We start from the raw sequence: 22,953 nt of genomic DNA, 5'->3' as shown, positions 1-22,953 counted from the left end.
CACCAGCCCTCCCGCCCACTCTAACCCGCACGCCCACCCACCTACCCGCCCACCCTCACCCGCACGCCCATCCGCCCGCCCGTCCTCACCCGCCCGCGCGCCCGACAGCCCGCGCGCCCTCACCCACGTGCCCACTCACCCGCGCGCCCGCCCTCCCGCGCACCCGCTCACCCGCCAGCCCTCTCCGCCCACCCGTACGCCCTCCCTGCCCACCCGCACACCCACACGCCCAACCTGGCGGCCCGCCCTATGCCACCCGAGCGACCTGCCTGCCCACCCACCCAGGTTGGCTGTTGGGCGATTCCGGGAATCGCCCAACAGCCCACCGGGAGGGCCACCTTCGTGCCGCAAGGTGGGATGCCATTGTGAGTTTTATCGGGCCCACCATGCTCACGACGGACGTATTGGTTAATTTGACTCACAAAAAGTATTAATTTAAAAAAAAAAAAGAAACCTACTTCATTAAACTAATTTAATATGAAAATTTTCAAGGAAAAAAATTTAGCTAATCTTTCAATTGCGAGAATTATTCATTGAATATGTTGTTGATAACAATGTAGCTGCTCCACAATCTTGATGTGATGTGAGTAATAGTGATAATGGAATTTAGTATATAAGTGAAATTACGGAGATGTTTTACCGTACGGTTAATGTGGGATAATTTGTTTTCAAAAAATATAACATGTTAATTTTTTATGGCGACGAAGGAAAATATGATAAAGTGAATATTATGGAATTGTTTTACAATGGGGTGAATGTGGGATTAATATGTTTTAGAATGTATTATAAAAATTAAAAAAAACATTCAATTGTTTCGTAAATATTATATACTTTAACTATTAAAATAATTAATGTAGAAGTTGTAGTTTGCATTTTTAACTTTAATGATTTATTTCATAAAAAAAATTAGTTTACATTTTTCAATAAATTGTAGAATAAAATAATGAAGGGAAATAAATCTAGCAAACTTTTTGGAGGGAAATTTTCATTCTCTAAGCTATATAATATCTTTAGGAGACTCTCCATTTGTATCATTCAACGTCTTCTATTTGAAAGGGATGGATTGTCCTGGTAGTGAAGTTTCGATTTATACAACATCAACATCTTCATCGCGTAACAACTCTATTCATATTGATGAATATAGCGGGAATTCTTCCACTATGAATAGAAAGTCAATTCTTCCACTTAGTCCTGATCTTAAGGACTATGAGAGCAGCACTGATGAAAGAGGGGATGGAGAATTTCAAATAAATAAAGAGTCACAGATTCCACTTAGTTCTAATTCTAAGGACTATGAAAGCAGCAGTGATGATGAGCTTGATGACAAATTTCAAAAGAATGGAGTGTCAAAATGTCCATTTAGTCCTAATTCTAAGGACTATGAGAGCAACAGTGATGAAGAGCATGATGGTGGAGTTCAAGAGAATGGAGTGTCACGGTATCCACTTAGTCCTAATTCTGAGGACTATGAGAGCAGCACTGTTGAAGAGCATGATGGCGAATTTCAAAATAATGGAGTGTCACAGTGTCCACTTAGTCCTAATTCTAAGGACTATGAGAGCAGCAGTGATGAATAACGTGATAACGAATTTAAAAAGAATCGAGTGTCAAAGTGTCCACTTAGTCCTAATTCTAAGGACTATGAGAGCAGTAGTGATGAAGAGTATGATGATGAATTTCAAAAGTATGGAGTGTCACGGTGTCCAGTTAGTCCTAATTCTAAGGACTATGAGAGCAGCAGTGATGAAGAGCGAGATGATGAATTTCAAAAGATTGGAGTGTCACGGTGTCCACTTAGTTCTAATGCTAAGGACTATGAGAGCAACAATGATGAAGAGCGTGATGATGAATTTCAAAAGAATGGAGTGTCACAGTGTCCTCTTAGTCCTAATTCTAAGGACTATGAGAGCAGCAGTGATGATGGACAAGATGACGCACTTAGTCCTAATTCTAATGAGTATAAAGGTAGCAGTGACAAAGGACATGATGTAGCATCTTCAATAAGTAAACAGTCACATTTTCGACGTAGTCCTAATTCTATGGACTATGAGAGCAGCACTGACAATGCACATGAGGAAGAATATCCATTAAACATCGAGTCAAATTTTCCATTCAGTCCGAAGTCTAAGGACTATGACAGTAGTACTGAAGAAGGGGAACATGAAGAATATTCTCCAAGTCAGTGTTTGAAAAGCACAACTGATCATAGTGTGGATAACATTCCTCTTAATGATGATGAAAATCCTTATACAAATGATGATCCAATGATGGAGATGTTGCCAAGAAATATTGTATCGAGGAGTAGGAGCAGACATTTTCGTATCAATGCAATATGTTCTAGTTATACAAGGGGTAGAGCAGAATATCTGACGAGAAGAAGTTCTATCAGTTCTCTCATTTCAAGTGAATGTTGCCAAAAAGATTGCTTGAAACATATGGATTTAAAATTTGCATTAAAGAGCAAGAAGAGATATTTGTCAATGAATAAAAGCATGCAAAATTCATATTTAGTTGGGTGCATGAAATCTACATTGTCAGGTTATGATTATCATATTAGGACTTTATTTATCTGTAGAAAAGCTTTCAAAATGTTCCATTCGATTGGGAATTTTCGTCTCTCTAGAATTCAACAAAATTTGGAAAAGGATCCCACATTTTATTCAGAAGTACGTCATAAAAGACAGTGGACCATTATCAAACACTGCAATCTCATGAATGAAAGATTTCTTTTCAAAGCATGGAGAGTGTATGACAAATAGAGAGACAGTACATATTCCAGATAATTTTTCAAGACGAGAAATATACAACTTATACAAAGAATATGCAAAAGGTGCTGAGGGACATGGCCCGTTTATTACATATCAATATTTTGTGAAGGTATGGAAGAAAGAATTGAAAAATGTTCTTATTTCTAAGAAGACAAGGATGGGGATTTGTAGTACATGTGCTTCTATTAAATCAAAAAGGGACCAATGTGAAGGGTCAGAAAGAGGTAAGCATTCATAACTTTAACTTTTAAAATTGTATAGTCATCAACTATGAAAACATATTTCTTAATGGCTTTCTTTTATGTTGTGTAGATTCAATTGTCAAAGAACTTCAGGAGCATCTCGAACAACAAACAAACGAAAGGAAAAAGTTGTACAAGCATCGAAAGAAGTGTTATGATAATCCGAACAAATATTTGGGTTTGATAATTGATGGTATGGACCAGAAGAAAACACTTTTACCACATTTTGTTAGAACACCCAAAAATTCACAGGAGGAAAATTTTATTCAGTATCACTTGGTCGGTTGTATGGTCTTCAATGGGAAAATGTTGCCATGGGTGTACTTCACAGCTCCAAATATTCATAATGATGCAAATATAACCATAACCATAATTCATGATGTGCTTTCTCATTGGTATGGTAATCTTCCTGAAGTTTTGTATCTACAATTAGACAACACTTGCCGTGAAAACAAAAATCAGGTTGTTTTTGGATATCTAAACATGCTTATTGAATTGAGAATTTTTCAAAAAGTAAAGGTTGGTTTCCTTCTTGTTGGGCACACTCATGACCATATTGATCAGATGTTCAGTCGTTTTTCAGTCACATTGAGGAGGAAGGAAGTTGGGAGCTTGCCATTATTAATTGAATGTATTAATAAATCATACATGCCAGAGCCTACTTTTGGTGTGTTGGAAGAAACTGTTGACATGCGAAGGTTTATTTTGGGATCATATGGTGAGGGGAAATGCATTGAACAACTTAATGACATTAGCTTCCAACATCAATTTCGTATCAAAAAAATTGATGGGAAAACACTAATATGGGGCAAGAAGTATTCAACCATTGCAGAATGGGCACCGTCATCAGGTTTGCAATTTTTGAAGTTCATTCCAAATCATCCAATATTTGCATCAAAAATATTGTTATTACAATCAGTTGGTGAAGTTCATAATGCACGCAGACAAAATAGAGATATAAATTATTTTGATTGCCTAGAAGAAATTAAAAAATGTATTAGATATACATATGAGTACTTTGACATTTTTGATTCAGTTTGGTGGGAGTCATTTTTCAATAATCAAAGTGATCATTTCAACAACAACAAATGAAAATATACCTTTGAAAAATCCATTTATTTGGCCACAAAATATGTCGAATGAACATGAGGAAATAAACATTGTTGAACAACAACAATCTCAAGGTATTATTAATTCTTCACAGGCAGAGGAAAGAGAGATGTATATTGGTTCCAGAAGATCTCATGCGCAACGTGAAGCCATGGAAGACCTTTACAGGGGTTTAGTACAGGATATTAAGGAGGGTTGCATGATCGCAGTGCTAGCAGATGGAGATCCCAATGGTTATCCATTTTGGGTTGCTAAAGTTATAAAGGTCTTTACAGAAAATGAGGATGTTACAAGTGTTGAAGTACATTGGTATGCCACAAAAAAACACCCATTCAATGGTGTGTATAGGCCAGAGATGGTAGTTGAAAAAAAAAAATGGTGGAAAGAGAAAAAGAAAGGGTACAAATATAAATCGCTGCCGCATAGACATATTAAAATTGGAGGATGTTGATATACTTGTTTATGACTTCAATTTAACAAAGAGAGTAACTCTTCGCTTCAAGACGATAGAGATTCTGAAAAGTTTGTTACCAGAAGGAACAATGTTGAGATGGGAGTTTGCTGAAACCAGTCGTAGATCTAGAAGAATTTTGAAACCTGAAATGGTGGGTATGCATGTGGACTCAGATGGGGCACTAGTTGATGAAAGAGAAGAATATGGAACATCTTCGTCACCATCTAGTCACTCATATGAAGATGTGAATTCTAATGGTGTGCAAGAAAATATGCGTGATTTTGAATAATTGTTTAAGACAATTTATATAACTGATGTATGCATCGTATCTTGAAATAAAATTTTTGATTTCCATATGGTGTTAAATGAGAAGTTATGAGGCATTTTTATGTTGTTGGATTATATGTCTTAATTATGATAATTTTTATTGTTTAAAATATCTAAAATGCAACATTAAATTACAGATATAATATATGTTTTTTTCAATAAACAAATAATGACTTTTGAATTCATTTAGTGATGTAAATTGTACATAATGTCATGGTTTTTTAGTTTTATAGTTGAAAAAATTTCAATTTCTTTTGTGTCTAGCATGTTATGGTTGAGAACATGTTGAATTTATACTTAGGAAAGAAAAATGATATTCTACCAAAAACATTAGTGTGTTTTTTCCCTCATAAACAACTTTGTTTGGCACATAAAAATTTGGTTTTACTAGCATTTTTTAAAAATTTTGAAGATTGACCTTAAAAAAAATCATCGTTCCAGTATCATTACTTTTTCGTTTTCAAGCTGTATTTTGCATGAAAATTTCGTTTTCACTGCCATTTTTAAAACATGTTCAAAATTGACCCTAAAAAAAGAAAACCATCGTTCCAGTATACACACTTTTCGTTTTTAGCACTGTTTTTGATGTTTTTTCAGGGTTTTTTTTGCCAGAGTTCCTGTTTTGAGTTTATAGTTCCCATTTTAAAGTTTACATTGTTTTTGTTAATGTTACAATTAAAATTTTGCTACAAAAATTCATGATTAAAGATAGACAAACAACAACATATCACCTACAAGCAAATGGTGTGGTCAAGTCATTCACATTAGAGGAAATTTCAGCCTAAAAGTGCCCATGGAATTTTAATGTATTTTACATGTCATAATATGTAAACCAATCAAAACCATTTAAATTTAAAAAGAGGTACATGTAAATATTTTGGAGGGAAAAGAAGAAAAATATTTTTTAATTATATTTTTGGCTTATCTCCTTATAGATTTACTCAAATTTCAAGTGTACACACTCGTTGGATGTTGAATAAAATTCCACATCCAACGAGTACCCATTATGCACACTTTTGAGAAGACCCACATTGATAAAAATTGAATAACACACTTTTTCAATGTGTCTTCAATTTTTATCAACATGTGTCTTCTCAAAAGTATGCATAATGGGTATTCATTAGATGCTGAATTTAATTTTCCATCCAACAATTGTCTATACTTGAAATTTGAGTAAACTTATAAGGAGATAAGCCAAAAATACAATTAAAAAAAATAGCTTTTTTATTTTCCCTCCAAAATTCATAACTCTTATTTTATTATTTTAACTATTATTTTATTATGTTTCCTTAGGAGGTCTCTTTTAGGCACAAATTTCCTCTAATGACGAAACTTTGCATAAAGGACTCACAAAATTATGCGGAATCAATAGAGATGCCTAAGATGACAAAGTACCTACCATCTTATGGGAATATAGAAATGCTTAGAAACAATCAACTAGACATACTTCCTTCAAATTAGTATATGGTTAGGAATCCATAATGTTGCTTCACTTCTTGAGAAACGCAATAAAGGTGTCAACTATTTTAAAGTATGATACAAACAAAGCTGAGAAAGAACATCTCTACCAAATACGTTTATTAGAATAAGATTGATTGCATGCACTCCATCACCAAAGGTGCAAAAACTACAACAGAAAGTAGGGCATCACTGAAATATTAAGGCAAAGGACTTAAACAAGGGAGATCTTGCAGTATTATATGATAGTTGAGTAAAAGTGAAGCCTAGAAAGTTGGAAACAACATGGCTAGGCCCCTTTATTATTGAAGCTATTCAACCTTTGAGAGCTAACAAGTTGAGGACACTTCAAGGCAAACCATTTGGCCCTATTGTTAATGGAACCTATTTAAAAGAGTATAAGGCATGAAAACATCGACATGTTCACTAGTGAAAACCTCGTCGAGGCACTACTGGGCATGGGTTAGGATGAAAACCACTCCATGGTAGTCAAACCTCCTGACTTTTTTATATTAATATAAACTCATTTATTTAAACTAAGATTAAGATTGAGTTTTTTAGCAATAAAGAATTTAGTTATTAAAGAAGTTATATAAATAGATTATTTCAACAAATAAGTGTTAGTTGAAACACTACCATAAGTACAAGTGACGGTCATAGAGCAAGTCGAGGATTTATGAAGTCTCCTAGATAAGAATTATAGCACAATTCAAAGGAACGATGAAAAGAATATCACCATAAAAGTTGAAAAGGGTGTTGACAAAGATACTATGAATGTTATAAAAAACACAATGTTTTTTACTTGACTATATGACCTTATCAAAATTCTCAAGTTGACTATATAACTCGAGTCGATAAAATTTCCTTATTCGACCATCACCCTAAACCTGTTGAAAATTGAAAGTCAACATAAGTTCCAACGCCAATCCAATCTAATGGCAGTGCAATCTAAGTGAACCAACCAATACTCGATCTAGTCTTGTACTTCTTTTATTCTTTCATCTTTTCATTATAAAATTATTTTTTTAAATGTAACAAGTCTAAATGTCCCCTTCTTTGGGATGAATAAGACATTACAGGTGGGGGAGATATTAGAGGGGATAGTCGACTTAGACGACTAGCCTCATCAAGTCGAAAAATCCGACCAAGTTTTGGTTTGTATTGTAAGTCGATTAAATCCTTTTTTAGTTCGATGACAAAGCCAGTTAGTTCATATAAAAGTTGTAATTGTCTAACGAAAGTATAAATATGTATGTACTCGAAACTATGAGGTTGTTGTCGGTCCCTGATATTTATAATATAAGCGTGATTTTGATAAATCTCCACTGTTTGTGTTATTTCTTTTCTCCTCTTTTTAATACTTATTTGCGCAAAGTGTAAAAAAACATAATTAGAATCATTACATGGAAGTGATTTTCCACCTACGTGTCAGCATCCACTACAAAGGCCAACCCAAGTTAGGCATGAGGAAGGTAAAATCCTAATTTACTAGTCTTCTCTCTTAACAAACCCCAAATAGTGCAACATGATCTGAGTTAAAAAATATCAACAAACATGAATCTTAGTGGTGATCTAGTACATATTCATGTAACGTCCTCTATTAGCACATGTTTGCATTTAGAAATTTCCACAATGTTGGGCCTTTCCACCGCTATACCGCTCACTGTATAGGGAACCCTTCATGGCTAAGCTACAAATCTAGGCTAGAAACCTCAAAAAACTCAAGTTTTGTAAGGGTTCTACTCAAGTAGCTCTGCACATAAAGGGAACCCTGTGTCAAGCCATATACTAGGCATATTATAGCAATGTAGCACATTAGGATTGAGACTCAGAGTAAAGAAAAAGTGAATATTAAAAGTATCATATTCTACATAACCATCATTCCTATGACTCATAATGCTATGGAAACCATAATATGTAACCATCAAAGAAAAATAATGCAAATAACGGATTACAATATAAAACAAGTAAAATTAGCAGCAAAGTTGCTTATACCTGTCTTTTATGTTTCAATATAATTATTGTTAGAGGAATCAAATGGCTCCTACACGCAAATGTTCTATTGCAGCGACTAGGGTTTAGCCCTAACTGGTCATCTCTCCTCCTCCCATCATGTTAAACCCACCTAATAGAGGCCTCTTCATCCAATGAAATTTCAAATCCTTCTACAGTTGTTTCTGGTTTCAATCCTGAGGTGTTCTCGGATGCAAGGCGTTCATCCTCCTCTAGTTCACCCTCTGTGGATGGTTTGTCTCTCTTTATGGCTCCCTTGATGTTTATTTTTAAATATTCTGAGAAGCAAGTGATTCAATCTTCCTCCTTGGCGGTTGGCCTACATTTTCCCTTCGTTGTTGGTTCCTTTAATGAAACGGGTGTTGCATCCTCTTTGAATTTGCCCCATCCTCCCTCGGCGATGGAGAAAATGATCTATGGTTATGATAATGTCACGATGGGTGTAAACCCCTTTACCTTACCCGACATTGTGAAATATGTCTCTGTTTCATCCTTCTCTAGGCTCTCAATCCAAGAAGCCCCTTCGATTAAGATCCATTTAGTGGTTGAAGCTCTGAGTGAGGTGAAGTTCTTCTCGGAGATTGGCTTGATTTGCAGATTCAATGGACTGTGGTTGTGGCTTGATGATCCTCACTCTTGGAGAGTCACTATGCCCACCAAGTCAAACAAGTCATAACAATGTCACATCAAGGTAAATTTCCATTGTCAAGTACCAAATCTGATCAAAACCCTGATTTGTTATCATTGTGAGTTCAATCAATCCAAAACATATCTATGAACTATCAAATATCATGTCAAAGTTCTAAGGAATCATCAACTATTTAGGCCAATATTGCTCATCTATACTAAGTCAAGCCAATAAGCCAAATCTTGTCAAGTCCTTACATTCCTTACCAAATACTGTCATATACTAGCTCAAATGATCAAGTCAAGGCAAACAACATATTGATATGCATTTTTGAGCATTGGAAGCCCTTAATTTGAGATGAATTGAATATTTATCCTTTGTCTTAGGGCTTCTTTGTTGTAGTCTTTAATAAACCTGAAGATCAAGTTTTGATATGTGATTTTGGTCTGTGGTTCTGGGGAAGTGCAGGGATTTATTTGCAACCATGGTATCCCTCTTTCGACCCTCTTTCAGCATCAATCTCTACTGCTCTAGTTTGGTAAGGCTCCCCAACCTTCCTTTTCATAAGTGGGATCTTGCATCATTAATAGAAATTGGTAATGCCTTAGGTAGATTTATAGTCATTGTGATGATACTAAATACTACTTAAAGCCCACATAGGCACGCATATGTGTGGAGTCGGATTTCAACAAAGGATTTCTAGCTAAAATTAAGTTACTTGGTCCTAACTATTAATGGGTACAAAAGTTAGACTATGAAACTATTCTTTCATATGTAGAGCATGTTATGAAACTAGGCATTCCTTTAAAAATTGTCCCAAAGATAGAAAGAATAAAGCTAGAAAAATCAGTTGTAAACCAGGATGGTGGGATGGTGCCAAATCAGAGCATTATGCGATTTTTAAAGAGGATCTTCCCCCAAGTATTTGTAATGAGGAAAATTTGTAAAATGATTAAAAAAATCCAGAAATCATGTTAGATCCTTCTAAATACCAAGGAATTCCAGCATCACATCAAGCAAAGTCGAGTAGCGGTGTGGAGCTTTATCAAGGAATTCCAGCATCACATCAAGCAAAGTCGAGTAGCGGTGTGGAACTTTATCAAGGAATTCCAACATCGCATCAAGCAAAGTCGAGTAGCGGTGTGGAGCTTTTTGATAATCCAAGAAATGCATGTTCTCCTAATGTTTCATTGGATAACACTTCTAGAAAAAAAGGCTTTGGGGGCTGCTCTTCCATTCATGGATAAGGGCAAGATTTGTGGCTCTAATATCATTATCTCTGAGAATGTTTTGTAAAAAAATAAGAATGAAAAAAACTTCCTCTTGGGTTGAACATGTAGACATGGAAGAGTCTCCAATGGGGAAAAAGAACGCAACTGCTAATAGAGATCTTTTAAAGAACGACGACAAGATAGATTCACCGAAAAAACTAGGATGGACCCAAGTTGAAAGAAAGAGGAAAAACAACTCTCCAAGGACAACGAGAAACCAATCAAAGTTGGGATAACACTAAATCAAGAATGTGTTGCAAATATATTTGGATTTTAGGTGTCTTTTGGAAAAAATTCAAATAGAATGGGAACAAATTTTATGTACTATGGAGTTCTCAATTAAGGATTTGGAATGATCTTACGTGTTCTATTCCAAATCGTCAAACAATTTTGGTAGTTTTTGTTCTCAAATGAATTGTAATAGATCTTGGTCGGATCCCAACTTTATTAATATAATCTTCTCTATCTATTTTTAAAAAAAAATGTAAATGTTCATAAAAAAAATTCTAAAAGATTAATAACTTTTTAATTAACTTTATAATTAAAGAGAAAAATAAATTAATGATTAAATTTATTTTATTTTAATTAAATTTTTTAACTATTTCATCAAATTTATATATAAATACGTTAAATTTTACAATGTTTTACAAATTTATAATAAATACAATGTAAATATTATAATTAAAAACATATATATGAAACAAATATATACATTTTTTTTTTTTAGAGAGAAAAATCTTCATAGAATTATATTGAGGCAATATAAGGAGTACATAAGATATGACAAGGATCAGAACACCTTGTGAGCATATAAATCAAAATCTTGCAGTCATAGGATCCCAGAGGGGAGGGGATCAACACTACACCATACCAAAATCAGTGCAAAAAGGTCTTATCAAAGGCAAGATCAGCAGCTGTGTTATACATATATAGCAAAAGGAGACTATCTGAAATACAGGTAAACAGATGGATGAAAAGAAAAAAGGATCATATTCCCGGGATGAAAAAGTCCTGGATGAGACAGGAACGATCACCAACAGAAACCATCATAGACCAAGAACCCGACGCCATAGACAGACCCTTCTTCGACAGACGGTCAGCTTGATCATTTTGGGAGCGAGGGATGTGGTGAATTGAGCGCTGTTTCATATTTGTCCAGAAATACATGATCCTGTTTAACCACCAAAACAAATGAGGACAACTGATGTGGCAAGCTCCCCTTACATGGTCAATCATTGATTTTGAATCACCGAAAATTGAAATGCTCTGAATGTCAAAAAATACACAGAAGGCAAGCAGTCCTGCAAGAGCCCTTGCCTCGGCCAAGCTGTTTGAGCCAATCCCACCATTCCAGGATAGAAAGTATTCCAGCTTCTCGTCCATAATAATGTGGACCCCACATCCACAAATATTATTCTGCTCGGCCCCATCAAAAAAAGCACAGGGAGCAGCAATGGAAGTATCATCAACCTCTTTTTTGAAATCCTTTTTCATCTTGGCCTTTTTCATAGGCATCATATCATGAAAGGCCACTATGCGATGCAGGGATGACTTTAGAGGCTCTTTAGAATCTTGGAAGATCTTGGCATTCCTCCATTTCCATAAGCACCACAAGGCAATAATAAACAGAGATCGCCAAGAGTGCTTTTGCTTGCTCCACCATTGAAAAGCAACCTGAACTGAAACAAAGACATCGTGAGGAAAACCATAAAACAGAGATAGTTCATACCAGATCTGAAGAGAGGAGTTGCATTGGAAGAACATATGGAGATTAGATTCCTCCGCAGCTTCGCACATAGAACATCTGCTCGGGCCATGCCAACTTCTCTTCCTCAAATTTTCCAAAGACAGACTCCTGTTATTGAATACCAGCCACGAGAACAGAATCATTTTGAGAGGGCATCCCGATTTCCATAAGCACGGGGGATATAAAGAACTGGAGCTTGGAGCCTTTGAAGAGATCATATCTGCATAGATGTCTTTAACACGAGCAGGCGACTTTGCATTTGGAACGATCCATATAAGATGGTCGTCAGTCCCAGAGCGATGGAGACCCAAACTACATAAGGCTTCTTTTACTGATTTCCACACCAGAAGCAGCGAGCCTGATAGATGAAGATCGAGGCCATCTTTCCATAAAGGGATGGGACCGCTCTAGGATGAAATTAATTTATCCCATGTAAAGAACCATTCCAGTGAAGAAAAAATAATAGGTTTTCAAGGAAAAACACACTTTCCCGGCCACCCACAATGGAGTCGATACCGATTAGGATTCGGGAGCCAGAGAAGAGATTCCATCTCAAGTTCTCCAAGAAGTATTGCTGAACTTTTCTGAGACTGAGCCAGATAGCAGATTCTTGTTTGACTCCGATAGATCCCCTTGTGTACCAAAATTCCAGATCTTTATCTTGCAGATATTTCTTTCTGATAGTAAGACTCCACAGACCATCACCAAAAATGCCTCTCCACAGCGATTTGCATAAGAGCTCTCTTCCAAAAGATCGCATATCAAGCAAGCCCCAACCACCTAGCTTCTTAGGCACAGAGATTTTGTCCAGCTTCGACAAATGGATTTTGCTCTGATTGGAGTTTCCGCCCCATAAAAAAATTGCCGACAGTCTGTTCATTTTATTAATGATGCTTGCTGGAAGGAAGAAGATATGAGCCCAATAAACCGCTAATTGCGCTAAGACTGCCTGAGTAAGAACGAATCTACTTGCCAGAGAGAGTCTTAAATTCCCAACCTGAGATCTTTTTATAGAATCTTTCCAACAACCATTGCCAATCCGCTTTAGAGTATCCCTTAGCCTTTAGTTGGAATCCCAAGTATTTCAACCCGTCTTTAAGCGATCTCGAAACAATACCAAGCAACTCAGCAATCCATATCACCATTGCCATGTTTGTATCATTATGGAAAAGGGTAGATTTTCCTTTGTTGATAAATAACCCAGTAGCTCTCTGGAATCTATTAAGAATTTCATTGAGGCAAATCCAGGAGGCTCTGCACAGCATGGCGAAGATGAGCACGTCATCAACAAAAAGGTTGTGAGATAAATAGATGTCCCTGCATATCCTAACCGGCTTGCATCCCTTTTCGGCTACTGCTTTATTAATCTGAAGGCTGAGAGAGTTCATCGCCGGGATAAATAAAAGAGGGGAGAGGGGACACCCCTGCCGAAGACCTCTTTCCGCTGGGAAGAAAGGAGAAGACATTCCATTAATAATGACCGAGTAGCGGACGTTATCTACGCATGACATAACCCAATTGATAGATTGAGATTTTAGAACAATCTTTGCCAGTAAACATCTCAAGAATCCCCAATCCACGCAGTCATAGGCTTTCTGCAAGTCTATTTTTAGAATGGTCGCATCCGTCTTTCTTGATATCATTGAAAACAGACTTTCCTGAGTAATAGCAACTGCATCCAAAATGTTGTGCCCTTTTAAGAAAGCATGTTGGTCCTTGGAGAGGAAAGAGGCCAGTGTGGATTTCATTCTCTCCACAATAATTTTGGAAATAATTTTGAACGAGATATTGCATAATGATATCGGCCTGAAATCTTGGAAAGAATCCGCCTCTGCCTTTTCTGGGATTAGAGCAATCTGAGTGGAAGAAATGATGTGGTGGATACTACCTGACATACGAGATGCCTCTACCATCCTCAACAGGTCTTTTTTGAAGATGTCATAAAAATGAGAGAAGAACTCTATGGGCCAGCCATCCGGCCCTGGGCTTTTATCTTTTTTAAAAGCTTTGATAACACTAAGAAGTTCCTCTTCTGTGATTGGCTGGAAGAAGCTTGCATTCTTTGCATCATCAAACATTATTGGAGCCAATTCGATACCCCAAAGGGTATCCTGAAAATCACAGACTTCCTTCCTTTTGTATTGATTTTTAAAATATCTCACAGCTTCATTAGTGATATCCTGTTGGGAAAAATAATAGCCACTTTTACCATCACTGATTCTCCAAATCGTGTTTTTTTCTCGCCTGGCATTTGCATAATTATGAAAAAAACTAGTGTTTCGGTCACCATCCTTTAGCCATATTGCTCTACTTTTGAGCCTCCATGTGGCTTCCTCCTGATCCAGAAGCTTTTGTTTTCTTTTTTCCAAATCTCTTATGAGGCATTTGATGCTGAGAGGGAAATCATTAGCGTCCATAACCCCTAAAATGTTGTCCATCTCTTTTTGAATGTCTTGAAGCGCCTGTCTGTCCTTTTTCCTTTTTTCGTATTGCCACTCCTTCGCCACCTTCCTCAGAATCGCCAACTTTTCTCTAAAGGTCATGAATGGGAAGGATAGGTCCCTCATCGAAAGATCCTTCCAAGAATTTGATATGGTTTCATTGAAGACTGGGTCCTCTAACCAAATTCTATTAAATTTGAAGGGGTAACCCATTCTGAAGCCCTTCTCCCGCCAGCTGAGGAAAATAGACCTGTGATCAGATGTGAAGGCATTTCCTATGGATGATATGGGCATGCCCATTTTGTCTATGATGCTAGCATGCAAAATGAAACGATCAATCCTCTTGGAAATATATGCTTCTCCCGACCTACTGTTATCCCACGTAGGCATCAATTTTATAGAGGCAATATCCACAAATTTTTTATTAAGAAATTCCATCTTAATTCAGTCAATAAATAGATTAGTGAATGATGGTGTACTGTTAAAATACTCATTGTAATGTTACTAATTCAAACCTCAACTAATCTTATCTTTCGCATGTAAGACTACATAGGGATAATTAGAGGTTATATTGATAATAAATAAAATTAATTATTTATTTCATGTATTAATCCCCACATATATAATTTTAATTTTAATTTTAAATTAACTAAGTTATTTAAAAATACATTAAAATTTTATGTTAATATAAATTCAAATTTTATGCATCATCAAATTATAAAAAATAAAAATAAAAAAATTGATAACAAAGAGAAATTTATTAATTTGAATATTTTTGAAAAAAATCGTTATAAGTTTTGCATTAGTAAAACACGGATTATCTTTAATAATGAGTGGCAATGCACTTTGATAGTTTTCCTATGTAAATGAAATTTTAAAATTATTAATTAATTAATTAATTTATTATTATTATTTTTTTTTATAAATAGTGAAAGTTATCAATAACAATAAGTAAGTAAGAAAGAAAGAAAGAAATTATTTTAACGTCCACGAGGCTAAAAATAGCTTATGGGACATATTGCTACTTCATCTGCTTGATGTATTCGACCCTTTTCTATGAAGCTTCAAAATAAATGCTCTCAGCTTCTCAACAAACCCCTCGCTAAATAGATTATCTCAAGAGCTAGCTGCCAGCATACTTGCATAACTTTCCTTGTTGTATTTGAAGGCCTCACATTCTAAAATGAAATGTTTTTTTGTTTCCACTTTTTCGGAAGAACGAAAAATGCATACTCTTTCCTCCCACACTTCCTTTGGCATTTTCCACTACCTTGTTTCACAACGGAGTTGATGAGAATTAATCTTTAACTGAGCAATAAGAATTTTGGCTCTCCAAGAGATATTGGCCTCTATGTATGCTATTGGTTGATGACTATCAGTGGGATTAAACACTTCAATATAGTACCTTTTATTTCTTCCTAGCTCCTTATCCCAAGTACGCTTGTAGAACTTTTCCATAACAAAAGCTTTTATCTCTTTGATGTTTATGGGACACGCGTTCAAGCAAATACCCCATTTACTAAACCATTTTTTATTTTGCTGCATCCAAGTTTTTTTGCTCTTGCACAATCTATCATTAAAGACAACCTTAGTCCATCTACCCTCTTCCATTTGCTCAATTTTTTTTAAATACCTTATGACTCGCACCATAACAATCGCTTCAATAGGAGCAGTCCCTTTTTCACTTAATAGATAGCATAAGGAATTGCACTTTTAATCTTAAACTTGTTTGTAATCAAACACTTCTGAATTTTCTCAATTTGTCTCCACTGCTTGTCGGATGTACTGCTGGCCCATAGTTCACAACCATAGAGAATCACGGAATTGCTAGAAGCCCAAAAAGAGTTTGAGTGGTTTTCCAGTCCCATAACTCTGCCTCTCTACACCTATTTTGAAAAGCGTAAAATGCTTTCCAACCCCCCAAAGTTCTTTTCTTTCTACAACCATTCGAGCTTAGACTTTTGTTGAAGTCAATTCCGAGGTATTTGTAATCCGCAACTTCTTCCAGAATGTTGCCTTCAAAGTAGAACTTATGCTGGTTATGTTTTCTTTTCTTAGAGAAAACCACTACTTTTGTTTTGTTGATATTGACTTGCATCCCCACACTTCTACAAAAATGCTCAAGGGATAGTAAGTGCTCTTGCAAACCAAGAGTCAATTTAGCAATCAGAATAAGGTCATCTGCATACAAAAGAAGTCTTATAACAAACTTGCCCAAATAGATACCATCACCCCCTTGCGAATTTAACCACTCTTGAAGCTTGTCGATATATAAACCAAAAAGGGTAGGAGACAGTGGGCAACCTTGCTTGACCCTGATATCGCTTCTAAAACTTTCACAAATGCCCGCTGAAGTTCTAATTTTGACTTTCACCTCTTCATACAGCCTATGCATAGCTGCTCTCAAATGTTTAGGAACCCCAAGTTCCTCCATTCTGTGACAAAGCTTATCCCTAGGAACCGAGTCAAACGCTTTTTGAAATCAACAAAGCAACAAAAGACTTCTTCCTTTTTCTCCCAAACTTTTTCAATGATGTGCCTTGAAGTTATACAATGACCAACCATGGAATATTTAGGTCTAAAACATGCTTGCCCTTTAGCACACTTATCTTTTTCTTCTGCCCACTTGTTAATTTTGTTTTCTAGCATGCTTCCAAATAGCTTTGCAAACAAAAGGTATATCACGATGGTCCTATAATTGAAGGGATTATTGACGTCACCACTCTTGAAAAGAAGTATTTAAATATTTTATGTTTTCATTTTTTTTAATATTTTTTTAATAAATTTAGTCCAAAATTTAATTAAAAATTGTTGTAATGATAAAAATAAATGGTTAAACTTATATATAATAATTACCTGAAATTTTCAAAACTCTAAATATATTTATATTTAAAAATAATAATAATAATAATAATTAAAAATAACAATCTCAATAACAATCATAATCATATCATAAATGGTAAGAAAAAAACATATTATAAAACAATTAAATTTAATTATAATAATATGCCTACATTATTATTAAGCTATTTATTTTTTATTATATAAAAAATTAATAATTAATTACTTTTATTAGTTTAGTCAATTTTAATAATTAAATTGATTTTTTTACTTTAAATTATAAATAAAAATACTTATATATCATTTTAATATCTAATTCAATTAATAAAAATAAGTAATGTACACCGTAATAAAAATAAATAACTCAAGACAGATTGATAAAATCTAAAATGTTTTTTTCAGAAGGAAAAAATCGGCATGTTATATATTGAGTAAGATATATTGATCATGTTACATTGTGGATCATATGCTTGGAGCATGCGCGTATGTAGTTGTAACTAAAAATAAGCCGCAAGGTCAAAATTTAAAGCACGTGATTCAAAAGTAAGCATTCAAAGCTTTTTAATAATAAAATAATAAAATCAATAAAATATTTGAAGAATAAATTTCCTAGCAGGACGAGGCTATGAAGCTTCCCACCCATGGCCCGAGCTTATCAGACGAAATGTTAAGACATTAGAATTATTTTAAAGATATTTCCATCAAATCAAACCTACTTGCTAATAATAAACGGCAGCGATTTTGAAAAGTATAAGTGTAATTATGAGATTTGTTTTTAAATTTTATTATTTTTAAATTAATTTTTTCTCTAATAAAAATGTATTTTAGACGAGATAAAAATTGTCGATTCTATATATATTAAAAATTTGTTTTAATAATATAAATATTTTGCTTTGTAGTTGTGGCATAGTTTTTATTTTGAAAGTATTTGATTTTAGGCGATTTTTTTATTAGTTTTACTTTAGGTTGGAAATTATTGCCGCACTCATCTTCACCAATAATATTGTTGTTTTTCTCTTCACTCTCTTGTATTTGGTGATGTTTTGCATCCTTGTTTGTATACGCCACCCTCTAGTTACACAAAAGGTGTTGGGCCTCTATCTTTTATGCCCTGTCAGCATCCTAAAACTTTTACAATTAGTTCAACAGGATCCCTCACTTCACCTTTCTGCCCTGCATTTGGACTTCATGTTGCTTTCATCACCCATAGACTGTGTTTTTCGATGACCTCCCTAATTGAAGAATCCTCTAGCTTTTCCTTGGGAGCTTTACCTAGGTTTGGGCATTCTTAGCACCCTCCTTTTGCCAGAGTTTCTTGCCAATCATGCATCGCCAACCCATGAGAAGCAAGCACGACTCCTCGAGTAAAGGAAAAGGGATCTTGCGAGATCGCTTCAGGGCTCAAGCTGACATGTAGAGATTTCATGAGCACGCCCTAAGCACATTCAACATGCGGTGAACTAGGTTTCTATTGAAGTTAGGCATGAAAGAAATGAGCACAATGACGAGGAAATCCTTTCCTCGACAACTGGGTGGCTTCGAGATTTGGGCCACACTCATGGTCGGCAAAACAATATCTTTGCACATTAAATTCTTAGAAAATATCTCGAGAACAAAGATAACACTAAATAAAATCTCTCTATTCAACTTAGTGCTATTCAAGAAGAGAACTGGTCAATGCCTCTCGAGCATAGGAACATGACTCTCTGGCTAGCCAAATTGAGACCCTCCTCTAAAAAGGCAAAGGCCTTACTTCACCAAGCACACCAATTGATGTGTCAACTTCTACTTAATTATTTCATGGCTCTCTTTTATGTTTACAACGATCTCTTACTTGGGGACGTAGGCCTACAGTCCTAAGAGTATCGAAGCAACCTAGCTGCCATTTTGATGATCGTATGCTTATGTATATGCATGTTAGTGCCACGAAAAATGTACACTTGCTATAGATACAGTTTTTTGAATACTATATCAAATTTTCGACAAAAAAAATAAAATTTTTCATTGTTAATCTGTTTCCCGATAACAAATCACGACAAAAAATTCATGATATAAATATTATCTCTTAAATAATCAATAAATTCATAAACTTCCAAAAAAATATAACATTATAAAAATTTAAATTTTTTATTTTAATATAAATCAAAATAATTTAACTAACAAAAATTTAAAATATATCCTATCATAAATAAAGATAATAATATCAAAAATTAAAACAACATATTAAAAATTACTATATTAAAAGAACTCAACTCTAAATTTATTATAATCTCATAACAAAGCAAAAAACATGCAAAACATATCCATTTTAATCCTTGTGTTATAAATCAAACACCCACATTAGTTGCCATGTTTTACTAATCTCGTTAACTATATTACTAAAATCAAAATCATCCCATTATACAAATTTAGCAAAGACCTAACAATAATTTTTAAAATCATTTATAGTCATTATGCAATCCATCATACTAAGATTTTAAAACTCACATTATCTTATCACTCATTTTCATAGTCTCCTGGAATGGCCACATAATTAATGTTATAGGTACAATTAGACTGCATAAAGTATCTAATCACTCATTTGCATAGTCCTTCCGAAGGACAAAGTAACTGAGACATAAATAAATGTTAAATTATGAAAAGTAATGTTAATTATGAAAAGTAATGTAAGTGGTAACAACGAGCATGTTGATTAATAACATGTATTTTTCACTTATTGTACTTCAAAATATTTATATTTATTGGTGTATATGTTTGTAGGGATTATGGTATTAGTATTTGTTCTCTTAGGATTAGTGTGATTTATTTGTTCTCGAATCACATCATTATTTTAGTTGAAGATTTGCAATGTTTTATAAAATTTAATTATTAAAATTTTTATTGATTAAATTTAAATAAAGGTAATTATTTTTAAACAAAATAATTAAAATAAATAAATAAATAAATACACAAAAATTCCATGTGTAATCACCAGTGAGGAGAAATTAATATTATTAAACATAAATTGAATTCAGATCATGTGTAATGGGATTAAGTTCATCACCTCTCATGCTCATTATCTTATCTTAGGTTACCATCAAACTCTGCGCATTAACTTAGTTTTCTGTCGAACCATGAGTTGCACATTAACTTAGCCTTGCCAAACTATGCAACACAGGCTAACTGAAGTCATCGTCGATTTCTGCACCAGTAGATGTGGCAGTGGGCTAGCATCATTTAACAAGTATGATATCATTAAATACGAATTAAATAGATGGATAGATGGCTTCTTATAAAGTTTTTAATTTTTTCTATTTTTAAATTAAATATAAAATTTGACCATATTAATTAAAACCAGATAAAACTTGTCACTTTGTGTATTTAGCCCATAAAAAAATTAGAAATAACCTTTTTTTATTTAAAAAAAAAAATCAATAAAAAATAACAACTTTTATAAGTAATTACAATATAAACTGCTTTTCAACCAGTATAAAAATAAATGAAAAAGTTTCTAAATGACAAATGAGGACTCTGAAATGATATGAGCATGTGCGATATAATTTCTCTTAATCTTTAAGATAGCATATGGCCCAACCACCTTTTAATCATCAAGAAAGTTCCTAGATTTATACAAGCACAATTTCACTTTTTTTTTCACCCTTCTGTTGAAAGGTTTTTTTTTCACCCTTATGTTGAAAGTTGTAACTAGTGTCAGTTTTCATAATTGTATTTTGGATCATCGCATGATGTATTCATAATTGTATTTTGGATCATCGCATGATGTAATTAGTATTGTAAATGTCAAAAGAAAAGAAAAAGAAAAACATTTTTATAAAAGAAATTGTTTATTTGAAGCATGGATTTCTAGCCCATGGTTTTTGGTCCTAGGTCCAAGCACCCATTGAGTGCTCTAGGGGTTTTGTCTTGAGTCAAAATCAAAGTCATGATGTAAAAGACCCATTGGGCACATGTAACGAGGAAAAGAAAATTCTATTTGATGTCCATAAAGGTCTAAAAGACCTCCAAGATCAAGTCATCCAACGTTTACTCAAGTCGTCCCAAAGGCCTATTCTAGCCCATCGAAAGACTATATAAAGGGGACTTCGACCTCACTTGAAGATACATACTTGGCATCTTAGCTCATGATTTGTTCTGCGGCTAGAAGGTAATGTGAAGGCTAGAGAAAAAGAAGAATAGACTAGTGAAGGAAAGGGAGGATGTCTTAATGAAGCTACTTTTGAAATACACCTTGATCAACTCTCTTATGCAAGTTTTATGTGGACATTAGGGTTTCCACGGGTCTGAAACAAAGCAGAAGCCATTGCAGACATTGGTTGGAGGACAAATTTTTGCTATGGTGGTTGGCCTGGTCTTGGAAGGTTCTTGTTTGCGTCTTGGGTCTTGGAAGTCTCCTTTGAAGAAGATTATATAAGAAGAAGTTCTCTGGGTTTTCCCCTCTGTGGGTTTTTCCCTGGCTTGGAGCCTATATCTGGTGTTCTCTTTATTGTTTTTGTGATCTTCTTGTTTGGCATTTGTCTTGATGATGAAAAGAACATAATAATAATGATAATGAAGTAATGTAATATCACCAGAACTTGTCAATGAATAGAGAAATCATTTGAAACAAGCCCTAGTTAAAGTTGCCCTAGATTTCTCAACATGGTATAAAAGCTTAGGTTCATGAAACTAGGCAACTAGAAGATCAAGTTTGTGTGAAGAAGAAGGGCTTCAATTTTGGCCTTAAAGGTCGAGTTACCTGGAAAAAAATCAAAGCTAGAAAAGAGTAATTTTTGGTTTTGTACAGGGGTCAAAGACTTGGACTAATCTTTGTGATTAGGACCGCAATCATGGGAAAAAGGAGCGAACATTTTAAGGAGTCGAAAAACATCATCACAAGGATATGAGAGCCTAGATATCTAGCATTGTCAGGGCCGAGTTCCTTGAGAGAAGAAAAACGAAGTTCTGGGCATGAATGTAAAGGTCTGAAACCACTTCAAAAGTCTAAATTTTGTAAAGTTATGTGACTTGAAAACTCTATGGTCCAAGGTATCTCTTGTGGACTTGTATTAGTCCTTATAAGAAATATATCCAAGGCCGAACTTCAAAATCCTATATTCAAGTCTTGTAGAGAAGTCGTCATGTATTTGCTCTAATGTCACAAATGTAAGGTGATCGAATTTTAATATTGAAGTGTCTCTTAAGGACTAGAGTCTGTTTGGTTAGCAAAGATTGCAAGCCTTGATATGAAGCAAAAGCCACTCTATAAACTGAAAGAGATGAGATCCCTATGGAGGAAGACAAATTTTTGTGCACATATATAAAGAAAGACCGAGCCTCATAGGTGTCATAGAAACCGACCTTGGAATCTCAGTCTTGGAGAAAATATATATCAATCCTTTACAGAGATCAAGATTGCATCTTTTGAAGGTATATTAAAAGTCTTCTTCAGTGGTTGAGGAAGCCCTAGACTAAGTGTCTAGCCTACAAAAGAAAAACTATAGGTGTTAGCGAAGGGAGATCATTGTGAAGAGCCTATGCATATCTATCTATAACAGTGAAAGGGAAAGTCTATTTAAGTCTTGTAGCAGCTCTCACATTGTGCCCTAACTAGAAGCAAAGAAGAAGCAAGAGAACCATCTCTTGAAATCTAGAAGGAGCTTTGAAGATCTTATCA

At 34.8% G+C, this 22,953-nt stretch overlaps 1 protein-coding gene across 1 annotated transcript; it reads right to left on the bottom strand.

Moving 5' to 3' along the window:
- Window positions 1-11,258: 11,258 nt before the first annotated feature.
- Window positions 11,259-11,786, bottom strand: LOC149230399 (uncharacterized). The gene has a single exon (XM_089381307.1). It carries the CDS (start codon window positions 11,784-11,786, stop codon window positions 11,259-11,261), a length of 528 nt encoding a protein of 175 aa, XP_089237433.1.
- Between the last annotated feature and the right edge of the window lie 11,167 nt (window positions 11,787-22,953).

The sequence above is a fragment of the Pinus tabuliformis genome, chromosome J, assembly GCF_031772625.1.
Source record: "Pinus tabuliformis cultivar Carrire ecotype Pingquan chromosome J, CPIR1, whole genome shotgun sequence".
Taxonomy (NCBI): domain Eukaryota; kingdom Viridiplantae; phylum Streptophyta; class Pinopsida; order Pinales; family Pinaceae; genus Pinus; species Pinus tabuliformis.
This window is presented reverse-complemented; position numbering and strand designations above follow the sequence as displayed.

Excerpts from the sequence above, each read along its gene's own strand:
- LOC149230399 (XM_089381307.1), bottom strand. The coding sequence starts at position 11,786 with ATGCCTATGAAAAAGGCCAAGATGAAAAAGGATTTCAAAAAAGAGGTT.